Source organism: Heterocephalus glaber, unplaced genomic scaffold, assembly GCF_053883595.1.
Source record: "Heterocephalus glaber isolate CG9 unplaced genomic scaffold, H.glaber_assembly_v1.0 deba00001744, whole genome shotgun sequence".
Taxonomy (NCBI): domain Eukaryota; kingdom Metazoa; phylum Chordata; class Mammalia; order Rodentia; family Bathyergidae; genus Heterocephalus; species Heterocephalus glaber.
The window spans coordinates 681,514-705,013 of record NW_028258450.1 but is presented as its reverse complement, the minus strand read 5'-3'; the positions used below and the strand labels follow the sequence as shown (position 1 = coordinate 705,013).

At 57.6% G+C, this 23,500-nt stretch overlaps 1 protein-coding gene across 5 annotated transcripts in view; it reads left to right on the top strand.

The window, feature by feature from the left end:
- The first annotated feature begins 313 nt into the window (after positions 1 to 313).
- Cic (capicua transcriptional repressor) overlaps positions 314 to 23,500 on the top strand; it is a 28,052-nt gene continuing 4,865 nt past the window's right edge. For 2 of the 5 annotated variants that reach the window (XM_013068591.3, XM_013068589.3), the window contains exons 1-11: positions 314 to 442; positions 3,578 to 6,376; positions 18,897 to 19,046; positions 19,136 to 19,370; positions 19,458 to 19,587; positions 19,673 to 19,855; positions 19,938 to 20,103; positions 20,943 to 21,145; positions 21,237 to 21,462; positions 21,849 to 21,952; positions 22,196 to 23,441. In XM_013068591.3, the coding sequence (XP_012924045.1) occupies positions 3,589 to 6,376; positions 18,897 to 19,046; positions 19,136 to 19,370; positions 19,458 to 19,587; positions 19,673 to 19,855; positions 19,938 to 20,103; positions 20,943 to 21,145; positions 21,237 to 21,462; positions 21,849 to 21,952; positions 22,196 to 23,441 (5,431 nt within the window). In that variant the 5' untranslated portion in view covers positions 314 to 442; positions 3,578 to 3,588. Of the gene's footprint in view, positions 443 to 1,081; positions 1,231 to 3,577; positions 6,377 to 16,568; positions 16,972 to 18,896; positions 19,047 to 19,135; positions 19,371 to 19,457; positions 19,588 to 19,672; positions 19,856 to 19,937; positions 20,104 to 20,942; positions 21,146 to 21,236; positions 21,463 to 21,848; positions 21,953 to 22,195; positions 23,442 to 23,500 lie in introns of those variants that run through there. The other 3 variants (XM_087200761.1, XM_004873030.4, XM_013068590.3) reach the window with 2 other exon arrangements.

Here is a 23,500-nt window from a genome sequence, read left to right as displayed (position 1 = left end):
AGTAGGTAACTTATCCCTAGGTTCCGTAAGTCCCAGGCTGCGCGCGTGGCCTACGCTGCCTCGCGCGTCACCCAACAAGCGCGCGTTCTCTCCCCTCCCGGTGGCAACAGGGCTTTCCACGGGGCCGCGCCAGACTTTTTGAGAACGTTGATTGGTCTTAGTCCTGGCCACCCGACAGCCAATCAAGCAGAGGAAAGATGACATCACTAATTCTCCTCCCATCCCCCCACCCCAAACTTCCCTACTCTGGCTACCAGCAGCAACAACCACGTGGGGGAGGGGTAAGAGAGTAGAACCGGTGAGGTCATTGCACCGCCCCAGCTGCTGCTGATTGGCTGCAGGGCTCGCGGGTGGCGGTTGGCTGCTTGTCGCACCTCCCTCTCGTGCTTGCTACCACCGCCACTGAGAGGAGCCACCGGCGACGCCAGAGCCGGGAATCCGGGTGAGTTGGGGCCCTGGGTCTAAGATGTTCTTGGTGTCCAGAGAGACTCAGGAGAAACTGCTGTTTCTGACTTTTTCTCCTCTCCCGGTTTCTTTGGTGCTCTGTGTACTCTGTCACATGGGAGTTGTAGTCTGCCTTGTACTGTGGACTACGGGCCGGAGACGTGAGAAGACTACTATTCCCAGCAGGAATTGCGTCTAGCCGGTCAACAAACGCTAGGGCCACGCCTTCTAGGCCAGCTTATTGGAGAGTCCGTCTATTAGTCCCGCCTTCCTTCATTTCATTGGCTACTGTCCTTCACAGAGGCTGGGTTCCGGCCTGGGGTGCATGGTGACTGGTTACTGTATCCGTCATTCAGCACTAAACTGGCCTACATTTGGCCAAAGCTAGTGTCCATCATTTGTTGTAGGGCATGGCTCTAGATAGATCAGGCGGTCGTAGGCTTAGGTTGGTGTCGGTCCCGAAGGGAGGCTGGTCTTGGATTTTGGCCCCACCCCCTAGCGCTGCCGGAAGGGCACGATTGGCCACTGTGAGCGTCGCTCGTCGTTGAGAGGCGGAGTCAACTATGCTGCGGATATCTACTGGTCTAGCCCGGCGCCGGTCAGCGGGGTTGTGGCCGCTGATTGGCTGGTTGCTCCAGCTGTTGCAGGTCCATTCACCATTTTGTGTGTTGGAGTAAAAAAAAAAAGGGAGAATCGAGAGGGAGAGCCGGAGGGGGGGCGGGGAGGGACCGGACCGGACTGAGCCGGGGCCACGACCCCCCGCCCCGAAGCCCCGCTGAGCCCGAGGTGAGGGGCGTGGCCAGGGCTGACATGGGCAGGGGGTTGCGGGGGACTGGGGACTGAGGGGGGACAGGTGGCAGGGACAGGAAAGGGGTTCAGGGGGAAAAGGGATGGGCGGAATGATGGGAAGGGGAGACAGAGTGGAGGAAGTGGTGAGGAGGAGGGTGGCAGAAAAGAGGTGACTGGGGGAGGGGTGGTAGGCAAAGAACGGATAACAGGAATGGAGGGGTGACAGGACTAGATCAGGGTGACAGGGAGAGGGTGGGTACAGAGTTGGAGGGGGTGACAAGGAGAGCTGATGTGGAGAGAAGGTGTCAGGTCCAGAGATGGCAGACAGGAGAGTGACTGGGAGGAATAAGTGACAGATAAATGGGGGTTACGAGGAGGGAGGAGGGGGGCCTAGGGCCTGTGGGAGAGAGGTAGAGATGGTGACAGGATGGGAGAGAGAGAATGACAGAGAAGTTGGTGCCAGGAAGGTTGGTGGGAGCACAGCGCTTGAGACCAAAGAGCCAGGGTCTGAGCTGGCCTGGCATTAGGAGTTACAGCTCTGATTGTGAGGGAGGTGAGGGCCCACAGGACCTTGGGTAGGAGTTGCTCAGAGAGAAATGGACAGGAAGAGGATAGGCCCCAAAGAAAAGAAAGAGGCTTAGGCTTCTGGGGTGAAGAGGCTGGTCTAGGCAGTAGGGCCTGGGGGTACCAGGTAGTGTGGTTGTAGGCCCTGGGTGGGGTAACCAGAGGCTTGTGTTTTGGTAGAATGGGGGCTAGATCTCAGTCCCCAGAACAGCGGCCCAGCAGGTCAGTAGGGCTTTCCAACTCCTGCGTACTTGGGTACCAGTCCCTGGCCCTTTGAGCTCTGCCTGTGGGGACCCCAGGATTGACCCATAGGAAGGGCAGGCCTGCGACTGCAGGGTCCCCAGGAGCAGCAGGCCCCAGGTAGGAGAACAGGAGGTCTGGGGTACCCAGGGAATCTGAAGGCTGTCAGGGGTGCCTCTGATGGTGTTTGACATCTGATCCAGGGGGCCACCCCAACCACTGTAGAGCTCCCCTTTTGGCTTCTCAGTTTTTGTAAGTCACTTCAGAGTAAAGTTTTTTTTTTCCCTTCTCTTGTCTCAGGGCAGCTTGAAAGGGGGCGGGCAGTAATGACTGTTCAGGAAGTGGGTGAGGTTGGCTCGTTGAGCTTGTCCTGCTTTCTCTGACCTTATCCTACTTAAACTCACCTGGAGTTGGAAGGCATATTTAGGGGTCTAGGGGTGCTGATTGACTCAGCCACTCTACCACAGCCAGGCTAGCCAGGCTGGGGATGCATCCAGTCTAGAGAGGCGGGGGTTGGGCTTGTGGGTATGATGCTGGGTACTGGGGGAGGGGCAGGCTCTCATCCAGTGGGACAGAGAAACCCTGGGGTGCAGTTCTGTGTCCCACTGTGTGATGACGTGTGTGTCTGTGTTTGTGCGCATGCGTGTGCTCATGCACGGCCCTTTGGCAGCAGTGGGTATGAGCTCTTGCCCTAGATGTGCCCGTGCCTGCTCCCTGCCAAGATCCGGGGAGATGGCTATTACCTGGCAGGCCCAGGGTGCAGAGTGGGCACCCATCCCTCAGAACTCGTAGCTGCCCACTCCACACAATGCCTGGCCAATCCTGGCTGCCCAGAGGGGTGGAGGAAAGGTTGGGAGGGGAGAAAGGCTCACATCACAGCCCAGTCACCTCCCTTTATGTGGCTTAGTGCTTGTGTATGGGTTTGCATTTGAGTGTGTATGCTCTCTGGACAGTGACAGTGAGAGTAAGCATGCCCTCTGGATCATGTGACAGGTGGCACACTGAAATGGTTAGGAGCACAGATCCTGAAGCCAGATTGCCTGGGTTCAGACCCTAGCTCAGCCCTTTCCTAGCTAGGTGATCTTGGTCAAGTTGTTTAATCTCTCTGTGCCTTTGTTTGATAAAATATGAAGTGGGGCTGATGGTAGAACTCACCTTTTAGGCTGTTGGGAAATGACATGAGTTATTAAAAGCAAGCCGAGCACAGGGCTCAGGACAGTGTGAACTGTCAATGCTCCTCACATCCCTTGCAGCAGCTGGAGTGTGTGCATGCGTGTGTGTTCCATGGCCTTTGCAGAGAAAGCAGGTGTATGTGAGTGCTCCCCAAGGAGCCAAAGTGTGGATGCTCGGGGACACAGGTGCCAGTCTATGTCTGGGTGCTAGCCAGGGCCCATATGAATTGAGGACAGTCAGGGAGAGGGCCTTAGGGGTCATGAAACTGAGGCATGGACTTAACAAGTAGAAAGTCTTGGGGGACACTGAGCCTGGGTTGGTTCTTGAGTTGTTCGCAATGATTCTTACCTGCTCTCCCATCTTGCAGGTGGACAGAAGATGAAGCCAATGAAAAAGGCATGCACTAGCCTTTCAGGTCCTGGCAGTGGTAGCAAGTCCCCACCAGCCACCAGGGCCAAAGCTCTGAGGCGGCGAGGGGCTGGGGAGGGTGACAAGCCAGAAGAGGAAGATGATGAGGTACAGCTACAGCAGCAGCCAGAAACAGAAGAAGCTGAAGAGGGTGAGGAGGAAGCCGAGCAGGGCCCTGGTGCTGAGAGGCCATCCCCAGAGCTGCACCCTCCTGACCTGGCTCCAGGCCCAGCTGAGGACACCAAGGGGGATGGGGAGGCAGGCCGCTGGGAGCCCTCACTCAGCCGTAAGACAGCCACATTCAAGTCTAGAGCGCCCAAGAAGAAGTACGTGGAGGAGCATGGGGGTGGCAGTGGTGGGGCGGCTGGGGCCCCTGAAGAGCGAGAGCAGATCCCTGAGGAGGCCAGCACACTGGGGGTGCCTCCTCGGCCACCCACTTCCACTCGTTCCTCCTCCACTGACACAGCTAGTGAGCACTCAGCTGACCTGGAGGATGAGCCAGCTGAGGCTTGTGGTCCAGGCCCCTGGCCCCCCGGTGGCACCAGTGGTGGCTATGACCTGCGGCAGCTACGGTCCCAGCGGGTGCTGGCTCGGCGTAGTGATGGTCTCTTCTTGCCTGCTGTGGTGCGCCAGGTGCGCCGAAGCCAGGACCTGGGGGTGCAGTTCCCTGGTGACCGGTCTCTGACTTTCTATGAGGGGGTGCCAGGTGGTGGCATAGATGTGGTTTTAGATGCCACACCACCACCAGGTGCCCTGGTGGTGGGCACCGCTGTCTGTACCTGTGTGGAGCCTGGCATTGCTGCCTACCGTGAAGGTGTGGTAGTAGAGGTGGCCACTAAGCCAGCTGCCTATAAGGTCCGTCTCAGCCCTGGCTCCAGCTCCCAACTGGGCCCACCGAGCACCCTACCACAGCCCCCACAGCCACTGCATCGTGAGCCCGAGGAGGCTGTGTGGGTGGCCCGCTCCAGCTTACGCCTTCTGCGGCCTCCCTGGGAACCTGAGGCCCTGCTGAGGAAGCCCCCCATAGTCCCTGAGGAAGAACAAGCTGAACCTGGAGCTGTCCTCCCGCCCTGCCCTGCTGCCCTGGATCCCAAGCAGCCTGAGGATGCTGAGGTCTCCAAAATCAGCTTTGGTGGCAATCTGGGGGCTCACTGTGAGGAGGGTGAAGAGAAGCACCCATCAGCCTTGGGCACCCCAGCCCTACTTCCACTGCCCCCACCTCAGCTCCTGTCACCAGCCCCCAAGTCCCCAGCCTTTGCTGGCCCTGGCCGCCCAGGTGAGCAGCCCTCACCCTGCCAAGAGGGGAGCCAGGGTGGCAGCCGGAGCAGCAGCGTGGCTTCATTGGAAAAGGGAGCTGCACCTGCTGCCCGGGCTCGCACGCCATTGACAGCTGCCCAGCAGAAGTACAAGAAGGGTGATGTGGTCTGCACGCCCAACGGAATCCGAAAGAAGTTCAATGGCAAGCAGTGGCGACGACTGTGCTCACGAGATGGCTGCATGAAGGAGTCACAGCGAAGGGGCTACTGCTCGCGCCACCTGTCCATGCGAACCAAGGAGATGGAGGGCCTGGCCGACAGTGGGCCAGGTGGGGCTGGGCGGCCAGCTGGTGTGGCAGCCCGTGAAGGTAGTACCGAGTTTGACTGGGGTGACGAGACGTCGAGGGACAGCGAGGCCAGCAGTGTGGCAGTTCGGGGAGACTCACGCCCACGCCTGGTGGCCCCTGCTGACCTGTCACGCTTTGAGTTTGATGAGTGTGAGGCAGCTGTGATGCTGGTGTCACTGGGCAGCTCACGCTCCGGCACCCCTTCCTTCTCACCCGTCTCTACACAGTCGCCCTTTTCACCAGCCCCGTCACCCTCACCCTCGCCACTCTTCGGCTTCCGCCCAGCCAACTTCAGCCCCATCAATGCCTCTCCAGTCATCCAGCGCACTGCCGTTCGCAGTCGCCACCTAAGCGCCAGCACCCCTAAGGCAGGTGTTCTGACGCCACCAGATATGGGACCCCACCCACCACCACCTGCCCCCCGAGAGCGGCATTCCTCCGGCATCCTACCCACCTTCCAGACCAACCTAACCTTTACTGTTCCCATCAGCCCTGGGCGGCGGAAGACAGAACTGCTGCCCCACCCAGGGGCATTGGGAGCCCCTGGCACAGTGGGTGGAGGAGCTGCCCCAGACTTCCCTAAGAGCGACAGCTTAGACTCTGGTGTGGACGCTGTGTCCCACACACCTACGCCCTCCACACCGGCTGGCTTCCGGGCCGTGTCACCTGCTGTGCCCTTTTCTCGCTCCCGTCAGCCTTCACCTTTGCTTCTGTTGCCCCCACCTGCTGGCCTGACCTCGGATCCAGGGCCTTCTGTGCGCAGGGTGCCTGCAGTGCAGCGGGACTCACCTGTTATTGTCCGCAACCCTGATGTGCCACTGCCCTCCAAATTTCCTGGAGAGGTGGGCGCTGCCGGTGAGGCACGGGCTGGGGGACCTGGGCGGGCCTGCCGTGAAACCCCACTGCCCTCTGGGGTGGCCAGTGGGAAGCCTGGCCTACCCCCACCTCTGCCGGCCCCTGTGCCCATCACTGTGCCTCCAGCTGCGCCAACTGCAGTGGCCCAGCCGATGCCCACCTTTGGCCTGGCTTCTTCACCCTTCCAGCCCGTGGCCTTCCATCCCTCACCTGCTGCCCTGTTGCCTGTCCTGGTGCCCAATACGTATACCAGCCATCCTGCTCCCAAGAAGGAAGTCATCATGGGTCGGCCTGGAACAGGTAAGAGAACTGGTGGGTGGGCTAGAGAAGGACTCACTTTGAATAGGGCCCCTTTCCAGTTGGGGCTTCCACAGGGAGGCAGGCCTCCTCTCTGTACAGATGTTGCATTGGAAATTTATACGTCAGGCAAGGGACTAGGCATTCATTTATTTACTTATTTATTTATTTTGGTACCAGGTATCAAACTCGGGACCGTGGACTTGCAAGGCAGGCGGCGGAACCACTGAGCTAAATCCCCAGCCCGAGATGAGGCTTTTAAGGGTCTATGTGGCATTTCCAGAAGCAGCCTATTGGGGAATGCATTCTTTTTTTTTTTAATACTGGGGATCGAACTCGGGTCCTTGCGCTTGCGCAGCAGGTGGCGAAACCACTGAGCTAAATCCCCAGCCCGGGGAATGCATTCTTGAGGGTCCATCAGTTAGCAAACCTCTACCAGGTGCACTCCAAGTCAGGCCTCTGTGGGAGTGATAATCCTGGTGACAGCTCCCCTGTCTTGGGGGACTGAACAGGGACACTGCTGTGATAAGCTCTGTACTGGGTTATCTCGCTATATTTTCACTCCCACCCCATAACACAGCACTCACCACAAATGCTCTGTTCTAAACCCTTTTCAAATGTCAGCTCATTTTGTCTTCACGGCGATCCTCACAGGTGGGTGCTGTGATTATACTTATTTAGAAGAAGCTGAGGCCAAGTTAGTGACTTGCCCAGGGTCATGTGGCTACTAAGCCCTGGAGCCAGCCTTCAAACTGAGACAGGCTGGCTCACGACCACAGCACTCTGGTGCTGGGTTACAAAAGAGACAACTGAGACTATAAAAGGTCCTTTCCCAGGAGGTGGCAGGACCAGGACTGGACTCTAGTAAACCCCACCAGTGTAGTCAGTGCCATGGAGGGAGTGCAGGTGTGCTGGGCACTTTTCTGGGTGTGAATTCAGTGTGGCAGTCCTCAGGTCCTCGGGTTTAATCCTCAAGCTAAGAGTTAAAGGATGTGTTGGAACCAGCCACCACAGGTTGGGGGTGGAAGAGCCTATGGGAAAGCTCTGAGGTGGAAGGAATACAGCCTAGGAAAGTAGGGGTGGAAGCCTGTGTGGCTGGAGGGCCGAGGCTGGGCTTGGGAGGGTGGCAGTTCAGAGATAGCACTGGAGAGCCAGAGCTCCAGCTTTACCTTTGCTTCTATTGTCCTCTCCTGCTGGCCTGACTCCAACTCAAAGGGAGAATGACAGGTATTATCAGTCCCTTTACTAGCAACCCCCCCCCCCTTTTTTTTTATACTGAGGATTGAACCCAGGGTCTTTACATTGAGCTACATCTCAGGCCCCTCCCCTTTTTGAGACAGGGTCTTGCTATATATAGCTCAGGCTGACCTTGAACTCCTGGCGATCCTTCTGCCTCAGCCTCCCAAGTGCTGTGTTTACAGGCATGCACCACCATGCCTAGCTCATCCCAGTCGTTTAAAACATTTAAATTTTGAGACAGGGTTTCTCTTAAGTCTCTGAGTTGCCCAGGCTGGGCTCAAACTTAGTGATTCTCCTGCCTCAGCCTCCCAGAGTGCTGCTGGGATTAGTCTTTTTTATTTTTTTGAGAGTCTCTTGTTGTGCAGTTCAGGCTGGCCTTCAACTCAGTCCATAGCCAAGGCTGGCCTTGAACGTGCAGTACTCCTCCTGCATCAGCCTTTTGAGTGCTAGGATTACAGGCGTGTGCCACTATACCCGGCAGTACTTTTTATTTATTTATCTGTCCACTGTTGGGGTAAGGCCCCCTCTGTGCCTGACTGGATGCTAGGTGGTGCTGAGCACATAGCCCTGCCCTCACATGGCTCACAGCCCTTGGAGTAGAAAGACCAATACCCAGACAGCGACAGTCTAGAGTGGCCAGGGGTGGGATATGTAGGGGAGGTCCAGGAACTGTGGGAGCCCAGAGAAGATGCTGATGGCAGTCTGAAAAGCCAGAGAAGGCTTCTTGGGTCAGGGGCCAGAGACCTGTGAACTGAAGGGCATACAGATGTAAGTGTGGTAAGGCAGGCAGGAAGGAATTTCAGGAGAGGAAAGAGTTTGTGCAAAGGGCTGAAGGCAGAAGCATATAATTACAGAACATTGAATCTGCAGTGTGAAGGGCTCTGGAAGGTAGGTGAGTGTTGGGATGTATGGTTGGATTGGTGAGCCAGGGTCACATCATAAAGGGCCGTTAGACTTGTGAACTTTATCCTGAGGGCACTAGAGAGCCATAGAAGGTTACCACAGTACATCATGGAGGACCTGAGGCCAGAGGCAGGGCGACCATTGAGGAAGCAGTCTGGGGTGTGGATGTGGGTAGGAGCTGCTGTGGCTTGGCTTGGGGAAGGGGCCAATTTAGTAAGGAGCCAGGACCTGCCTTCCCAGAATTCTAGCCCAGGCCTGTTTTCAGAGTCAGCACACAGGGAACAGGGCCTATGCCTGCCACTCATGCTCATATACTGAGATTTTCAGTCGTGTGTTTCACTCCTCCCTCAACACCTTTTGCATTTGTTATTGTAGGTGATTGAAGCAAAATTTCAGACAGGTGGGCAACGGCAGGGATTTCTGTCTTCTCTGCAGAGAAGCGGAAGGTCTCTTACCACCTCTTCACCCCCACCGTTCATATCCCCAGAGCCCTGACACTGCTCCTGTAGCATCGCCTCAGGTCATGCTTATTGCATGGGGAGGGTTGGGTCTGCCACGGGTGATGTTGAGGTCTACCTGGGCAGGCCCAGCAAGGGCTTTTGGTGCCATTTTCCAGATGAGGAAAAGTGGGCCCCTGACAAAGGAGAGTTCCGATGGAGATCACCCGGCCTGGAAGGGGTAGGACTGGGGTTTGAAACTGGTCTCACAATCTCCAAATTGCTAGACTCTCACTACCAAGAGTTAGTAATGACTTATAAGCACTGGTAATGCTTGTGCCTGGCACATTTTTCATGAGCCCTCCTGAGCATTTACTCACTGAATCTTCAAAATGCCTCAGGAGACCCTTATGATTATCATTTACCAGGGACAGAGGAGGAAACTACAGCCCAGAGAGGCTAAGTGACTTGCCCAAAGTTACCCAGCTAAGAAAAGAGAGCCAGTATTTGAACCCAGCATATCTAGTTTAACATCCCAGGCTCTTACGTATTCTCAATAATAATGAAGAAAATTGGGCTGGGGATTTAGCTCAGTGGTTCTGCTGCCTGCCTCACAAGCACAAGGTCCCAAGTTCGATCCCTGGTACCAAAAAAAAAAAAAGAAAATAGTAACACTTGATTGAGCATATACCATGTGCTCAGCCCCAGGGTTGGGGCCATTTCATCATACCTATCTAATGCTGTGAAGTAAGGGTTGTTAGTCCTGTTGTCCAGGAGGTTCAGGAAAGGGAGGCCGTTTTCTGGAGGCTACCTGGTCATCAGAAATTGTCCAGTGCCTCTTCTGGCAGTTCTGAACAGTGCCTCCCTAATAACACCCATACTGAAGTATCCAGGCTGCTCTCAGGGTTCCAGCCAGCTGGCTCTTTCATTCTCCCAGAGGCTTCCCTACACCCTTGGGAGGCAGGCACCTTGGGGTTTACTCCTTCTGGGGCCTACATAGGGCTGACCATGTCTAGTGGCATAGTGAGGCCACAGTCTTGGCCCCTTTTGCCCACAGGTGCCAGGGCCTGACCCTTCAGCTGGTGTGAGGGGGTCGTCCAGGGCAGCCTGCCTGCTCCTGCCCCCTGCCAGGCATTTGCTTCCGCTGGGGAACATGCTGGGGCAGGCCGTCGGCATTCTCCACATTCTGCTCATGGCATCGCCAGCCAGCTGCCATTGCCACCTCCCTTTGACTATTCCCGCCTGCTCCCCAGGAGAACATCCTCCCCCGCCCCTGCCAGCCTGTAGTCCCAGCCCTGGAGGGGCCAGATGTCTCAGCTCCATTCCTGGCATGGTCTTCCTCCTAGCTCTCAGCTTCCTGCCCGGCTTCCCCTTATTGACAGGCATTGCTCCTCCTCCTGGGCTCTGACTGTCTCTGGGTTTCAGTATGTGTGTTCCAAGCCACTGAATGGCTAGGTGTCTTTTCCCCTGGGTTCCCATTTCTCTATTTTTAGATCTACATATTTCTCTCTAGACCTCTGTCTGTCTACACCTTTGAGGGTTTGACCTTCCCTCCTTGTCAGAGCTTTCAGCCCAGTTTCTTTCTGTTTTGCTCCCAGTCTGGGGGTCCTGTGTCTCCTGGGAGGTCTGCAGTAGTTTCCCTTTTGGCCCTCCCATTCCCACTCTTTAGACAGTCCTGCCCCATCCCAGCCTCCCACCTCTACTCTGTGCATGTCATGTGCTCAGATCTTATAAGTCAGTGGGTGGTTGCTAAGCACCAGCCCCCTATTCTCTTTGGGGAGTGTTGGGAGGTTGTTCAAGCCTGGGAGACTTCTCTTGATCCTTCACAAATTAACTGCCCACTGTTGTTCCTGAAACCAGCTGAGAAGTGTTGGGATCCACTTTGCAGACCCATGTCCCATCCAAGCACCTGTTCCCCAGACTGGCAGGAAGGTGGGGGCTGCATAGGCCAAGCTAGGAGATCCGGCTGTGGGGGTGGCAGGAAAGCAGCTCCTATGCCCACTCACTTGCTAGAGGGCATGACCCGGTCAACCCCTCCCCCTCCCTTCCAGAGGACAAATTTGGTGCCAGCTCAGGGACAGGCAGTACCCACCAGTTATGCCTGGGCAGATGGGAAAATGAGGCCTACAGAGGGGCGGAGGGGGAAGAGCCTGGGTCTCCTAACTCCCAAATCCAGGTTCTCCCCATTATAATTTCCATACCCTCCAGCAATTAACCCCATCACTACCACCAGAGGTCAGCTCCTTCCTCTTCTGCCTGGTCCAGGGGCTGAACAGTCCTGGGGCAAGGCAAGCAGGTCAGGTCAAGGCAGATGTGGATGTAGGCACAGATAAAGATGAGCTGGGGGAGGTACTAAGTTGGAGAAACCAGAGGATAGGGATGGTCTTAGGGTCTTGAGAGGGAGGTGCAGGTAGGGTTTTCCTTGAAGGTGACATTTGAGGTGAGGTATGGGGAAATGAGCAGATTTCAGAGTAGTGAAAAAAGGAAAAGGGGAAAAAGAATGGAAAGGGCAGTCAGTCCAGGTCAAGGCAGCTGCATAAGCAAAGGTCAGGAGGGGTGAAAGTGAATGAACTTTGAGTGGCTAGCTGAGATGGAGCTGATATTAGGGCCCAGTTTTTGTGGATGGGTGTCGTGGAGGCCTGGCCCAGCCAGGCAGAGCTTTAATACCAGGCTGAGCTGCTGGGGCTCTATTCTGGGGCTGATAAAGAGCCAAGAAAGGGTTTAGAGTAGGTGGCGGTTGGATCTAAGTGTCAAAGATCCCTGGAGAGGAAGGAGGCCCAAGGATGGGAAGAAGAGCATGGCTTGGGGGAGGAGAGTCCCTGATTTTGCGGGGTCTCGTAAACTAAGTCTTGGTAACTCAGTGGGGAAGTCCCCGGCTGCCCCCTCCCGCCCGACCCCCTCCGCGCTTAGCATCCCCCAACTGCAGTCCTTCAAGGGGTCAGGCTGCCCTTCAAGGGGTCAGGCTGCCTCCTGGTGGTGGCTTGAGGTGGGGCATCAAGCGCGCGCATGCGCAGTGGGGAAGGGGGCGCATCGCGGAGCCCCCGGCACTCGGGCATTAATGGCTCCATTAGTGGCCGGGAGGGAGGCGCATTAGCGGCGGCGACGGCGTCTGGCTCCCATTACCGCCGGCGGCAGCGGCTGCACCGCAGGCGGCTGGACCCTAGCCTGCTGCGCCGCCGCCTCCGCCCGCACTATCCCCTGATCCCGCTCCCCACGAGGGAGCGGGCAGAGAACCCCGTCTCCCCATTTCGGCAGAAAAGCTGATTGTGAAGCTAGTCAGACTTGGGTTCAAATGTCAGCCGTACTACCTCCTGATTACAAAATGCTTATTCCTCTCAGAGCCTGTTGCCCGCGTAGACGGCAAAACGGTGCACCAGGTGCTTTGTGTATTCAGACGGGCACCGGTTGAGAGCCGCGCCCATCTCCAGTGGGCACCCAGGGGTGCAGGTTCCCGCGCGCCTCAGGGGTAGGCCCAGGCATCGGCCCTCCGTCCTTCCCATTGGCTGTGGTCGCACCCGCCGACCGCCGATTGGCCAAGTCCCTCTCCCTCCGCCCCTGCGCAGTTAACCCCCGCGCGGCCGCGTTGTCTGCCTGGGTGTCTTTCCCCCAGCCCGCCAGACAACTCGAGTGCCAGCTGGCCCGCGCCCCGTCGCGGCCCGCGTGGGTGTCAGGCCGGCCGGGCGCCCGCCCGTCCTCCCAGCACAAAGCCGCTTTGTGGGGCCTGCCCGGGGCTGGCTGGGGGCCAAGCGGCGAGTGGAAAATCTCGTGAGCACTGGGAGGGGAGGGAGAACGCAGGGCGGCGCCCCCTCCTCCGCCCCCGCGGTGGCGCCTCCTGACCAGCGCTCCCAGTCCCGGCGCCTCTAACCCCCTCGCAGCGCCACCCCCGCACCGCCCATCCCCAAACCCGTTTTGTCCTCCGTGCGCATCCTGCCCTTCTCCCAGCCCCCAGGGACCCTCCCCCATCTCGCTTGCCTCTCTTTCCCTTCTGGTCCCCCTGCCTACCCCTGCCCCACTCAAACTGACTCACCCTGTCGCTATTTTTAGCCCCCATCCCTGCAGAGCCTCGCCAGCCCAATCCTGGGCTTGTTCCCCAGGCAACCCTGGCCGTCGCCGACGCCGCCCGAGGGTGGGTGGGTGGGTGTGGATATGGGGAGCGGGTGAGGGGAGCTGGGGACACGGGGTGGTGTGCCGAGGCGGGTAACTGGGGAAGAGAGCAGGGTGGGGAGCTGCGGGCAGCCGGCGGGGCGCGGTGCCTTGCAGGTTCAATAAATGGGCCCCGTGAGTTCAGAGGGTGTCTGCCTGTCCCTCAGTCCGTCAGCATCCCTGGCTGCTCGCCCCAGGCGGCGGGGCAGGCCTTGCCCTGTACCACCGCGGTGGCTGTTGGTGTCTCTGTCTGGGCTCCCTGTCCTTAGGCCAGGGTGAGGTGGCATGGTAGAAGCTGTTTAGGGCCAAACCTTTTGTAGAGTTGATTAGGGGTGGCTCTCATCCGTAATCCTGCCTGATACCTGGCTTCAGTGAACCAAGGCTATCTCAGACTGGGCTGGGGCCCTGTTTGAGAACCCTCTCAGCCTTTTTCAACTAGGGAGGCCCCATTAGGGTTGGGGATGGCTGGAGGGAGGGAGCTGTCTGGGGTAGGACCTGCTCCCTCCCCTTCACTCCTAATCCACCCCTACCCTGGGTTCCTCCACCCTGAACAATAGAAGCTAAGTATAGGGCTGGCCCAGAGCCCAGGGCAGGGGGGCCCTTCCCGCCCAGATTCCTGCACCTCCCTGCCAGACTGGGTCCCCACTCCCAAAAGGGGCCTCTTCCTATCCTTTTTCCATGGGCACTGTGTCTTCTACCAGATGTGTAATCTTCCCAGATGTGTGGGGCCTCTCTCACTGCTGTACCATGCCTGTGTCTTTTTCTCCCCCAACATAAGTGGGGGTGCGGGGCTTCTCTGAGCTCTGTCGAAGGGTTGCACTGCAGTAGAGAAGGGGTTAATGTGCCAATAGGTGACTCACTCACCGGTGGGGAGAGGAGGGGGCCACATTGATTTTAGCCTGATTTCTGCCTCACATTGCAGTCCCTGGGGCAGTGAGGTAATGGAGGGTCTGAGTCTAGGGCTGCATAGAGAGGAGGGGGCAGTCACCTAATAGTCCCTATGGCAGCCCCTCCAGGCTCACAGCCAAGTCTGTGGCCCTGCCGTCTCTGTAGGTCAGAGGGTTTCAGGCCTTCCTCTCCCCCTCTTAAGATCAGGTTACCTAGTTGTTTCCTCTCTTGATGCCTTCAGCTCTGTCAGTAGATAGGGTAGACTGAGAAAAGGTTTGACTGCTCCTGCTGAAGACCTTACCCAACCTGTGTAGGAGCCTAGTCTTGGTCAGTCTGAGTCTGTTCAGCCTTTACCTGCTGAGGTGTGAAGCTAAGCTTCTGCCTTTTCTAGGTTTGGCCCCAAGGCCCCTCTTGCATGATTCAAGGCCCCTCTTGCATGATTCAAGGCCTCTGCATCTCTGCCTAGGGGACCCAGATCCATCTCCCTGTGTGCCTGCTGACTTTTTTTTGGTCATGCTGGGGATCCAGCCCAGGGCTTCACACACACTTTAACCACTAAGCTACATCCCCAGTCCTTGCTTATCTTTCCAAAGGTCACCAGTCTTATCTGTATCATTGTTGGAGCATATACCTGGGCCTGTTTGGAATTCCCTGCTAGTCCACCTTGAGGTCTAGATTTGAGTAATGGCAAGAGCACTTGAGGTGGAACACAGGGATGTTAATGTCCTGGCCGCATGATCAGGTACACTTTTTTAGTCTCTGTGAGCCTAATTTTGACACTTGAACAATGGACAAAATCACTTCTGTCTTCCTATGTAGTTGTGAGGATTCAATAAACAAGATAATACAGGGCTGGGGATTTAGCTCAGTGGTTTTGCCACCTGCTGCGAAAGTGCAAGGACTCCAGTTCGATCCCCGGTACCAAAAAAAACAACCAAAAAACAAGATAATACAACAGCCAGCGCATAGCAGTCCCTTGCTCATGGCCCTCTCCTGGGGAAGGGTGTGTTGTATGTGTGGGCGAATGGGCCACGGTGCTCTGTTTGCCCCTGGCCTACACTGCTAGGGAGAGAGGGTCCTGAATGGCAGATTAAGTCAGGCTAGGTGGCTAAGTGGTGTTGGAAAGCCATTAAGGCACTGCATATCTGAGTGACTTGGTGCTGATGTGTACAGTTAGTGCCCAGGAGGGTGTGTGAGGTTGGTATGCTGGTGTCTCTGAGATTTAGGGTGTTGAGGTTGAGGGGTTCTACGTGGGAATTTAGAGGGCTGTATGAGATGGGGGGGTGTTTGGTGTGTGTAGTGGGCAGGCAGTGATTGTGCTGAGATCTGTTTGATATGGTTATTTAAAAAATGTTTTTTAAAATTTATTTCAGTGTGGAGGGCCCAGGATTTAGTTCAGTGGTTCTGCCGCCTGCTTCACAAGCACAAGGTCCCGAGTTTGATCCCTGGTACCAAAAAAAAAATTTTATTTCAGTGCTATATGGGGATTAAACCCAGGGCTTTAAGCATGTTAGGCAAACACACTGTCATCCAGCTCCAGCCCCTGATATGTTGCTTGTATGATTCATGTGGGCTGGTGGAAGTGTGAGCCATGTGTGACAGGGCATAGATAGGGTGAGAATAGTTTGCATGACTGTCGGGGAGTGAAAGACCCTGAGTGTGTGAGGTAACGCATCTATGTGAGCAGGTGTGTGGACTGTGACTTCGTGTGTGGACAGTGGGTGTAAGACGGAGACATAGGGTACCCGTGCCTTGTAAGCGATAACCCTGACCCATGTGTAAGCGATACTGGGTGTGGCATGAAAAGTGTCTGTGAGGAGTGCGTATGGCTGTGAGTTGGGAGGGCTCAGGGATGGCTTGCCCAGCCCTGCGCGGATTGTCTGTCCAGCGGCCCAGCGCGTGAGCGTGTTCCTCGCGAGGACAGGCCAAAGCACCCACTCAAACCCCGGCCTCCGCAGCACAGCGCCCCGGACCGCCCCCCTGGCTCACTGCCTTTACTGCAGTGCGCCCTCCCTGGCTCCCTCCTACCCCGGGCCCGCCCCTGGCCGGGCAGGGCCAATCGAAGCCCGCCCCGCCCAGCTCTTATTTGCATATGACTGACGTTCCCCCGGGGCGGCCAATGGGGGCGGGCGCGGCGGGGCCTGACCCGCGCGCGGCGGCGGCAGCCAATGGGCTCACGCGCGGGGGGCCGGGCTTGCGCGGAAGGCCGCGGGGGAAGCGGGGAAGGGGCGGGGGGAGGCGCCGCGGGGGGAGGGGAGCGCGTAGTAGTGGCGGGGCGGGGAGGCGGCGGTGCTTCGGCGCGGGGCTCTCGGAGCACACGGACGTACGCACGCTGGTCCATCTGCTCGCCCGGGGCCGGAGGTCGACCCGGCGCTGAGCTTCGGCCAGGGGCCTGGAAAGGCGGGGCGGCGGCGCCAACTGCCGGGGCGCGCGAGGCCAGGGCCGTTACCCGCTGAGCTTCGAGGGAGGGAGGGAGCGAGCCAGCGAGCCAGCGAGCGGAGAAGGGAGGGGGCCGCCCCCGCGCACGCGCGCCGCGCCCCGCCCCGCCCCGCCCCGCCCGCCGGACTCCTCGAGGGAGGAGGGAAAGGGAGGGGGCGGTGCCGATGGCCCCCGTGCCGCGCGCCCCGTGACGGCCCCCGCGCGCGCCGGGGGGCGGGGCGGGGCCGGCAATCGCTGACCTCCCCCGCCCCCTGGGCGGTGGGAGGCGGGCAACGCTGTGCGCAGGCGCGCCCCGACAGAGACCCCCCGCGTGGGCCAGCCTGAGGGGGGGGCGGGGGGGGCATGCGGCGACGGCCTTCGGCTCCCCCCGGGCCCAAGCAGCAACGGCCGAGGAGCTCGCTGCGGGCGGAGCGTCGTCGGCCACTAAGGAGGTGCCCACTGAGGAGGTGCGAGCCTCTACCGGGCACCCCCCGCGCCGGACCATGTACTCGGCCCACAGGCCCCTGATGCCCGCGTCTGGCGCGGCCTCCCGTGGCCTCGGCATGTTCGGTCAGTAGTGCCTGGGCCCTGGGACTCTAGGGGTCAGGATGTTGGGGTGCTAAGTGCGGTGTAACGGTCATGGGGCTGTAGTAAGATAGTGATAGATGCAGAGTAAAGGGGAAAGTTACAGAGCCCGGCTGGTCCTTTGCTTGGTGATGGCAGGTGGGAGTGTAGCGAAGTGAAGGCAGGAGTAGGGACTTCAAGGGTACAGGTGTGATATATAAAGGGATGGGATGGGGTGGGGCAGGTCCGTTGTATTGGAGGCGAGGAGTCATAAACTGGCTTTGAAGCCTAGGTTAGAATACATGCAGTCTGAGACCTGGTGGTGGAAGGTGTGGAATCGAGATAGGGAGGGGGCTCTGACTGAGTAGAGGGCTAAGAACAGGGCTCAGGAAGTGAGTGAAGCACTGTGGCTCAAAACAGACTGTGGGCTGGAGTGTTTGTAGTGTGCGCTAGTGAGAGGGAGAGACCTAGGTACCTTCAAGGTAGTACACTAGGGAGGGGACTGGACCAAAGGACTGTCCTCAGTGTCTCCTACCCCACTTTTCAGAACACAAGGAGAGCCGATGGAAAGATCTTTGTGAGAGAGGAACAGATCCAGGTCCCGGTCCCTGGGGGCTCTTTATGGTGTGGGAGGGCCCAGCAGGCTTTTGTGCCTTCGGGGATAAAGGACAGGGTTGTTACAAAGTCTTGAGTGCCCTGCAGTGCTGTTCATCCTGATCTACGTCCAATTTCCTTGAGGATTACTTTTTCTCAGAATCAGGTCTTGAGGTCAGTTGCAAACCCAGAGCTCACCCAGTCCAGGCTTCTGAAGGCATTGGGGATTGAGGGGTTACCTCAGGTCAGATTGATCTGGATCAAAGGGAGACCTGGGATGATGGAGACCAGTGCTAGGGCGTTTCCCTCCTTCCCTCATTGTCATTTGTCTTCCCCCGAGCGGGGGCCTCTCTGCTGCTCTGCTGGTTCCACTTCCCGTGGTGAGCTGGGCAGTGATAGAGGAAGCCCACTCCCAGCTTAGCCTCACCCCAGAGGTCCAGAAGCGGTGGGTCTCAGTCCAGGAGTTGCCCTATCTTTCAGCTTTGGGGGCTGAAGGTTGGTTCTGGGATGGCCCTGTGATGAGGAAAGTGTTTTCCTGTGCATAGCTTCAAGGAAACACCTGCTACTTTTGCCTTCTCTGGGCAGGGACTTGTAGCAGTTCTTTCCTTTGCCCCATTGCCTGTGCCTTTTCTTCTGAGGAGTTTACCACACCATTAACCTCTTTCTGGTTGGGGAGGCTGGACCCTGGGCTGAAGATGAGTTCAGGGGTTTAGGAGGGAAGCTGGGAGCCTCTTTGTGAGCAGTGGAGTCTCTTTATGGGGTAGAGGGGGAGAGCCATTGGTGCCATGTGGGCTCCACCCAGGAAGGGCAGATCTGCCAAGGGGAGAAAGGCAAGGAAGACCTCACACATCAGGGGAGCCATGGGTAACGAATGGAGAATTGGAGGAAGGAGAGAGAGGCCCTCAGTCTCAGGAAAGGGAGCGTGAGGCTAAGGTGAGGGACTGTCAGATGGTAACATGGGTGCTGGGAATGTGATGTGACTGCTGTGTGGGGTCTCCAGCCTGGCGGGAGTCTTGAGAGGGCCAGGAATGTGGAATGGCGGCTGAGCGTGACCTGCTTTGTGGCAGGAGCTAGTTATTTCTTTGGCCTGGTCCCTGGTGGGAGGGTTAGTTAGTAGAGGTTGCATCTGTTTTCATTTTTTATAAATCCAGAGACCTTGCAGGGAGAATTTTTCCTGAACGACATCTCGTGGATTAGCCCAAGAGGCTCTGGGGTAGGGGAAGAGGGTGTGAAAAAAGGGTGGAGCTACCTTGTCCAGAGTGGGGAAGAGTTTCAGTTGGGGTTCAGGGGCAAGCTGTCCTGCACGCTCCCGTGGCTCACTTGGCTCCCTCCCACAGTGTGGACAAATGTGGAACCTCGCTCTGTGGCCGTGTTCCCCTGGCATTCTTTAGTTCCCTTTCTGGCACCCAGCCAGCCAGACCCCTCTGTGCAGCCGAGTGAGGCCCAACAACCTGCCAGCCACCCAGTGGCCTCCAACCAGAGCAAAGGTGAGGTGGCAGGGGGCTTCGGGAAAGCATGGAGATTAGAGGGGGTTAGAGCGGCCCAGGGGCCCTCTGATGCATCTCTCTACCCCTAGAACCGGCTGAGTCAGCAGCTGTTGCTCATGAGCAGCCACAAGGAGGGACAGGGAGTGCTGACCCTGGGCGGCCCCCTGGAGCCACATGCCCTGAGAGCCCAGGTCCTGGACCTCTACATACTTTGGGAGTGCTGGAACCTGGTAAAGGTCCTCCTCCCACCACTGAGGAGGAGGTCCCTGGCCCCCCAGGAGAACCCCGGCTGGATAGTGAGACAGAGAGCGACCATGATGATGCGTGAGTCCTTCAAGACCTAGGACAGGTTGGGAGGGAAAGGGGGTGGCCAGAGACATGGTCCTCACTGTACCTGTTGCCCCCCGCAAGCTTTCTTTCCATCATGTCTCCTGAGATCCAGTTGCCTCTGCCACCTGGAAAACGTCGGACACAGTCGCTCAGTGCCCTGCCTAAGGAAAGAGATTCGTCTTCTGAGAAGGATGGACGCAGCCCCAACAAGGTACCTGCTCTTCACCAGTCCCCTGGTCTCACTGTAGGCGCCTAAGGCTGGTCCTAACTCCTGCTCTTGGCTGTGTTTACTGCAGCGGGAGAAGGACCATATCCGGCGGCCCATGAATGCCTTCATGATCTTCAGTAAGCGTCACCGAGCCCTGGTCCACCAGCGTCATCCTAACCAGGACAACCGGACCGTCAGCAAGATCCTGGGCGAGTGGTGGTATGCTCTGGGGCCCAAAGAGAAGCAGAAGTACCATGATCTGGCCTTCCAGGTAATTTCTCCTCTTTTTGATTCCTCCTCATTTCCACTGGTGGGGTGAGTGAGTGAAGGGTCGCCCTGCCCTCTCCTGCCAGGTGAAGGAGGCCCACTTCAAGGCCCACCCAGATTGGAAGTGGTGCAACAAGGACCGAAAGAAGTCCAGCTCAGAGGCCAAGCCCACGAGCCTGGGGCTGGCAGGCGGGCACAAGGAGACGCGGGAGCGGAGCATGTCGGAGACGGGCACTGCCGCCGCCCCTGGGGGTTAGTCGGCCCCTTGGCTGTCCCATCCTGCCACCTCTCTCCCTGAGAGCTGCCGGCTACCCCCTTGCTTGCTCACTCCCTGCTCTAGCAGTTCTATTTTGTCTTGCTTTTATTTGAGGATGCTTAACAATAAAGGAACTGGCAATTGCTTTATTCGAAGGAGCCAGGGAGATACAGGCAGTAAGATATCCAGACAAAAATACACTACTGTTTATTGATCACCTATACATGCCAGGTACCATCATGCTCAAAACCACACCCATTTTCAGATGAAGAAACAGGTTCAGAGAGGCAAAGTTACTTGCTTAGAGTCACACTGTAGTAAGTAGCACAGCCAGAATGTAAACTTCATCTTGGTTGGTTTCCAAGACCATCGTTGGAACTGCTGCAGCTCACAGTGCCCTGATGGGCTGCTTCTACTAAATGAGTGTCTGGGGTCCATGGCAGTGTTCTGGGGTTCTTTTGGTTTGATCCTGTGGCTATGGCTCTCCAACTCTGACCATGGGTATGTTGTTGCCTCTCTGAGATGAGACAGCTGAGGCTCAAGTAGGCCAGTGGTTAGCCAGAAAACATCACAGGCTAATTTCTAGGCTTGTGCTCACTCTCAGAAGGTCAACCTCCCAGGAACCAGGCTTGTTTCCTGCAGTCCCAGAGGGCAAGAACCAGCAGGAAGGAGATTATGGGCTGGTTGGTGGTGTCTTCCCCACCACTAGGTGGCTCAGGACTTCCATGCCTGCTTCTGCCCAGTATCTACAAATATCAGTGAGTGGTTTGGCCAGTCCAGGTGTTGGTGAGAGGCTTCATGATTCTGTGACAGCCACTCTCCCTCTGCTTTACAGTGTCCTCTGAGCTCCTGTCCGTTGCAGCCCAGACACTCTTGAGCTCAGACACCAAGGTTCCGGGGAGTGGCTCCTGTGGAGCAGAACGGCTGCACGCAGTTGGGGGACCTGGCTCAGCCCGGCCCCGAGCCTTTTCCCACAGTGGGGTACACAGCCTGGACGGTGGGGAAGTAGACAGCCAGGCACTACAAGAACTGACTCAGGTTCGGGGTGCAGGCCACCAGGGGGGTGGGCAGGGAGGGCTTGCCTGAGGCAGCAGATGTGGCTGAACCTTCCCTGCCACCTGTTCTGCAGATGGTGTCTGGCCCCACATCATACTCTGGCCCAAAGCCTTCCACCCAGTATGGCACTTCAGGCCCCTTCGCAACCCCCAGTGAGGGAGGCACCTTGGCGGCCGGTGGGCGGCCCCCACTGCTGCCCACCCGAGCCTCTCGTTCCCAGCGTGCAGCCAGTGAGGACATGACCAGTGATGAAGAACGCATGGTCATCTGTGAAGAAGAAGGGGACGATGATGTTATCGGTGAGCAGTGCAGGGCCCAGAATCCTGCTAGGGACCAGCAGGCTAAGCCATGGAGGGTGGTGAGAACCCAGGCTGCTAGGATCCTTCCATTTATTTTTGTTCATGTTTGTTTATGACTGCATGCCATCAGTTCTGGTCCTGCTGAATAAACCCAGGCCTGTTCTCCAGGGATCTGCAGGCCCTTAGGCAGGACATGAGAACTGTTAGCACAGTGGTAGATGCTGTGTCTGTGTGCTTTTAGACTCCTGTATTGTGCTCGGAACTAGCCTCCTGAATGACACTCCTGAATGAGGCAGAACTGAGACCAGAGTCCAGGTTCCAAACTGTTCCCTCCTGGGTAGTTCTGCCCTCAGCTTCTTTCCCACAATGTTCCTTCTGTTTCTCAGCTGATGAAGGTTTTGGTACCACTGATATTGATCTCAAGTGCAAGGAGCGGGTGACTGATAGTGAGAGTGGAGACAGCTCTGGGGAGGACCCAGAGGGCAACAAGGTGAGGCTTGGCCCTGGGGCACAGTGTGCTGTCCTGTCACACTCCTAGGAGGGGAGAATGTCTGCTCCTGTGTGTTTGACCTGGGGAGAGATTAAGGCCTGGAGAGAGAAAACTGCTTGGCCTGTGACAAGTAGGATCATAGCTGAATGAGTTAAAGCCTTTGGCTGTAAAGGGTGCCTGGGGGTGAGTGTCTAAATGCTTATATTTCCTTGATTAGGGTGTCTCTTTCTTCCTTCTACCCAGGGCTTTGGCCGTAAGGTGTTCTCACCTGTGATCCGTTCTTCCTTCACCCATTGCCGTCCAGCACTGGACCCTGAGCCTCCAGGGCCCCCAGATCCACCTGCAGCTGCAGCCTTTGGCAAAGGCTACGGCCCCACCCCATCTTCTTCCTCTTCCTCCTCCTCCTCCTCACTTGCTGCCTCAACCTCAGTAGCCACCTCCTTCTCACTGGGGTCTGGAACCTTCAAAGTCCAGGAGTCTGGTCAGGGCAGTGCAGCAGGCCCACTTCGGCCTCCACTCTCTGGGGCTGGAGGCCCAGCAACATCTTCCAAGGTCACTCGGTTTCTCCCAACGGATCCTGCCACCTTCCGGCGCAAGAGACCTGAAAGTGTTGGGTGCTTGGAGCCACCAGGTCCCTCAGTCATTGCGGCACCTCCCAGTGGGGGAGGAAACATCCTGCAGACACTAGTCCTGCCCCCAAACAAGGAGGAGCGGGAGGGCAGTGGGGCCCGAGTACCCTCGGTCCCAGCCCCATCACTGGCCTATGGGACCCCAGCAGCCCCTTTGTCCCGCCCTGCTGCCACCATGGTCACCAACGTAGTGCGGCCTGTCAGCAGCACTCCTGTGCCCATTGCCTCTAAGCCCTTCCCCGCCTCTGGCAGGGCTGAGGCATCTCCAAATGACACAGCAGGTGCCAGGACTGAAATGGGCACTGGGTCTCGGGTACCTGGGGGCTCCCCGCTGGGTGTCAGTTTAGTGTATTCGGACAAGAAGTCAGCAGCCACCTCACCAGCCCCACACTTGGTGGCTGGGCCCCTGCTGGGCACTGTGGGGAAGGCACCTGCCACTGTCACCAACCTGCTGGTGGGTACTCCAGGCTATGGGGCCCCTGCACCCCCTGCTGTTCAATTTATTACTCAGGGGGCCCCTAGCAGTGGGACCACTGTAGGCTCAGGAGCAGGTTCTGGAAGTGGTCCCAATGGGCCAGTACCCCTGGGCATCCTGCAGTCAGGTGCCCTGGGCAAGGCTGGGGGAATCACCCAGGTACAGTACATCCTGCCCACGCTGCCCCAGCAGCTTCAAGTGGCACCTGCCCCAGCAGCAGCCCCTGGGACCAAGACAGCAGCTCCCAGCGGCCCTGCACCCACCACCAGCATCCGTTTCACCCTCCCGCCGGGCACCTCCACCAACGGCAAGGTCCTGGCCGCCACTGCACCCACCCCTGGCATCCCTATCTTGCAGCCTGTACCCTCTGCACCACCCCCTAAAGGTGAGGCATGGGCTGGGCAGCACAAGGATTAGGTTAGTAGGCTTGTTTGGTTTTATTGT